Genomic DNA, 4,156 nt, shown 5'->3' with positions numbered 1-4,156 from the left:
TTTAAAAAGTCACAGTGGAAATACAACATTGTGTTATCTGGTTGATAGGAAATGATACACAAACCTTTCTACTTCACAAAACAAATTACTTCATCTTAGGTTCAGCAACTTTAATAACCAGATGTAGCCACATATCCAGTGAACTCTTATTTATAATATTCTCACATTTCTTTCACAGACTCCAATCCAAGAGTCCCTGATTGAGTTCTCTGATGAGAATATGAACAAGATCGCAGCTGAGATCTTTGTTGGTAAGAATTAGCTAGATTTCTGTTTATGAAATAAAATGTCACCTTCACTAAATTCAAACTGCGTCACTTTCCACACTTTCTTTCTTCCAATTTTCCCCACTCCTGAAAACTCAATTTCTCAGACATCCTGGTGTTCAGACCTCATAGCCTCAACTCACCCAGTGGCCCATTCATCACCTATCAGCCTTTGCACTGAAGATGGGGTAGTGAGGGCTCTCACTCCAGTCCCTTTCCTAGTTCAGACCCCTCATCCCAGCCCCAAGACCTCACCAATGAACCCTCACCCCAATCTCTATGCTCCTGACGCTCAGCCTAACTCTGTGCACTAACTCAACCCACCACTTGCCCTAACCTCTTCCCCCAACTCACCACTTTCTAACCTGGAGGCTTGTCTAAACAGCAGCAGAGACAAGGCGGCACGGTGGCGCAGTGGTTAGCACTGCTACCTCAGGGCACTGAGGTCCCGGGTTCGACCCCAATCCCGGGTCACTGTCCATGTGGAGTTTGCACATTCTCCCCGTCTACGTGGGTCTCACCCCCACAACCCAAAGACATTCAGGGTAGGTGGATTAGCCACGCTAAATTGCCCCTTAATTGGGAAAAAAAGAATTGGGTACTCTAAATTTATATTTTAAAAAAACAGCAGCAGGGACCATGATTTTTTTCTGGTGAGATGAGGCAGGCTGGTTGCAGGTTCATAGAATCCCTAAGTGCAGGAGCTGGCTATTTCGCCCATCAGAACAAGAACAAAGAACAAAGAAATGTACAGCACAGGAACAGGCCCTTCGGCCCTCCAAGCCCGTGCCGACCATGCTGCCCGACTAAACTACAATCTTCTACACTTCCTGGGTCCGTATCCCTCTATTCCCATCCTATTCATGTATTTATCAAGATGCCCCTTAAATGTCACTATCGTCCCTGCTTCCACCACCTCCTCCGGTAGCGAGTTCCAGGCACCCACTACCCTCTGCGTAAAAAACTTGCCTCGTACATCTACTCTAAACCTTGCTCCTCTCACCTTAAACCTATGCCCCCTAGTAATTGACTCCTCTACCCTGGGGAAAAGCCTCTGACTATCCACTCTGTCTATGCCCCTCATAATTTTGTATACCTCTATCAGGTCTCCCCTCAACCTCCTTCGTTCCAGTGAGAACAAACCGAGTTTATTCAACCGCTCCTCATAGCTAATGCCCTCCATACCAGGCAACATTCTGGTAAATCTCTTCTGCACCCTCTCTAAAGCCTCCACATCCTTCTGGTAGTGTGGCGACCAGAATTGAACACTATACTCCAAGTGTGGCCTAACTAAGGTTCCATACAGCTGCAACATGACATGCCAATTCTTATACTCAATGCCCCGGCCAATGAAGGCAAGCATGCCGTATGCCTTCTTGACTACCTTCTCCACCTGTGTTGCCCCTTTCAGTGACCTGTGGACCTGTACTCCTAGATCTCTTTGACTTTCAATACTCTTGAGGGTTCTACCATTCACCGTATATTCCCTACCTGCATTAGACCTTCCAAAATGCATCAGGTCAGTACCGACTCTCTGAAAGAGCGCCCTTCCTTTGCCCACTGCCCCCCCCCCCCCATCCCTGTAACCCCACCTCCCTACACATCTTTGGACTGTGGGAGGAAACTGGAACACCCAGAGTTAACCTGCGAAGACACAGGAAGAACGTGCAAACTCCACACAGACAGCTACCCAAGTTGGGGGTCGAGCTCCGGTCCCTGGCGCTGTGAGGCAGCAATGCTAACCACTGTGTCACCATGCCAATGCTCCAGTTCCCCCTACAAGTCTGGTCCCAGATGCCTCTGTATCCTCAATCTCTCCAATGCTATAAAAGTGAACTCCATCATCCACTGAGTGTTTCACCCAGTTAAAATGTTGTGTTATGACTTCCGGTGTCAGCCAAGGTGTGAGTGGTCGCACACAGGGCAGCTCCTGCTTCAAGGCGTAGAAAAGAGCTCTTTTTAACCGAAATCAGGTGCAACTTTGACGAAAAAAGTCAACTGAAGGTTAGAGGAGAAGGTCCCCCCCGGGAGTGGTATGTCTGCTGGTTATCAAATCTGGCAGAAGAAGGTGACGGACTTGGCCAAGGATTTGGAAGGGACCTGTGGCGCAGCAACCAGTGGAAGGATGGCGGACGGGGAAGGGTCAGTGCAAGTAACAAAGCCCCAGATGGCACAGTTGGCATTCATCAAAGAAGAGTTCCGCCAGCAGAGGAAGGAGATGCAGGAGGATTGTTCGAAGGCCATCGAAGGAGCTGTGGCACCCCTGAAGGGATCTATGGAGAGGGTGGAGAAATGCTTGGAGGTACAGGGGTCGCAGACCCGAGAGATTGAGAGGGTGAATCCGGACTGCAGCGATCGGATGGTGGCATTGGAGGCGGAGGTGGGGCTATTAGGAGACCTTTGCAAGATGTTGAGAGCAAAGGTGGAGGAGGAGGAAAATAGGTGGAAAAGGCAGAATCTGCGAATAATAGACCTGCCTGAAGGAGTGGAAGGTGCGAGTGCCATGAGGTACGTTTCAAGGATGCTGGCAGGGCAGGTGGCGGAGGGGGTGCTGGACAAGGCCCCTCAGGTGGACAGAGCGCACAGGTCCCTAAGGCAGAAGCCTAGAGTGAAACCACCGCCGTGGGCGGTGATTGTGAGGCTCCACAAGTTCATGGAGAAGGAGAAGATTCTGCAGTGGGCCAGGGAGAAGCTTAACTGTGAATGGGAGGGGAGCAAGGTCTGAATGTACCAGGAACTTGGAGCTGAGCTGGCAAAACGGCATGCAGGGTTCAACAAGGTCAAGGCGATGCTGTATCGACAGCGGATCAGGTTTGGGGTCCTCTTCCCAGCGAAACAATGGGAGACCTATGAAGGCCAGGAATACTATTTTGAGATCCCAGAAGCGGCCAATGACTTTATCAAGGAGCATAAACTGGGGGAGAACTGAACTGAACAATTTTGGGTGACGGAGTTGCTGACACTTTGAAGTAATTGGGGGAGAGGATTTTTTTTCTTTTCCTCCAATATGAAGGGTTTTTTACTGTCAGGTCGACAAAGGGTAGCAGGGGTGAAAGGTTTGTACGGGTACAGCTGTCTCTCCCCCCCCCCCCCCCTGCCTGGGGCTGTGTTTTTTCATTGTGTTTTGTCTTTGGGAAGGTGGCCTGTGGTTCGAGATGAGTCTTTGTTTGGGTGGGGAAGGGGGAGGTCAGCAGGGAGCCTTTCTTCACAGATCAGAGATGAGGTTGGGGGAGGGGTGGGGGGTCAGCAGGAGGAGCCTTTGGGTAGGAGTTGCCATGCTGGCAGGTAATACTGGTGAACGGAAGTGAGGTGGGGAAGAAGGCCGAGAGAGGTGGCCGTAGGGAGGGAAGGGCGGGGGGAGGGTGGGGGGGGGGGGGGAAGGGAGGGTGATGCAATGAGGCAAGGTTGGAGAAGAAACATGGTCAGGGGTGGAGAAAGGGGCCATCTTGGATAGGCCAGGTACAGGGTGAAATTAATGAGGGTAGAGCTGAAAGATGTGGATGGAGGACAAAAGAGGGGAATGGAGGCATAAGCCCCTGGGACGGCTGATAACATGTAACGTGCGAGGGCTCAGTGGACCAGTGATGAGATCTCGAGTCTTTGCGCACCTATGGAGTTTAAAAGCATAGCTGGTCTTTCTGCAGGAGACACACCTCCGCGTGAAGGACCAGGTTATGCTGAGGAAGGGGTGGGTGGGTCAAGTTATCCACTCTGGGTTTGATTCAAAGTCGCAGGGGCTGGCGATTTTGATGAGTAAGAAAACAGTGTTTGTGAGCACGAAGGAAGTGAGGGACCCGAGTGGGATATTAGAAGGGACGCCAGTGGTATTGGTGAATGTTTTTGCACCCAATTGGGATGATGTAGGTTTTATGAGGGGGTCGCTGGCAGCA

The 4,156-nt window shown here is 50.7% G+C and overlaps 1 protein-coding gene across 1 annotated transcript in view; it reads left to right on the top strand.

The window, feature by feature from the left end:
* Positions 1 to 4,156, top strand: part of myo15aa (myosin XVAa) — a 198,675-nt gene that overhangs the window by 149,248 nt on the left and 45,271 nt on the right. The window contains exon 50 of the mRNA XM_072481241.1: positions 179 to 251. Coding sequence (XP_072337342.1) covers positions 179 to 251 — 73 coding nt within the window. The remainder of the gene's footprint in view (positions 1 to 178; positions 252 to 4,156) is intronic.

The sequence above is a fragment of the Scyliorhinus torazame genome, chromosome 17 (genome assembly GCF_047496885.1).
Source record: "Scyliorhinus torazame isolate Kashiwa2021f chromosome 17, sScyTor2.1, whole genome shotgun sequence".
In the NCBI taxonomy this organism is placed as follows: domain Eukaryota; kingdom Metazoa; phylum Chordata; class Chondrichthyes; order Carcharhiniformes; family Scyliorhinidae; genus Scyliorhinus; species Scyliorhinus torazame.
This window is presented reverse-complemented; position numbering and strand designations above follow the sequence as displayed.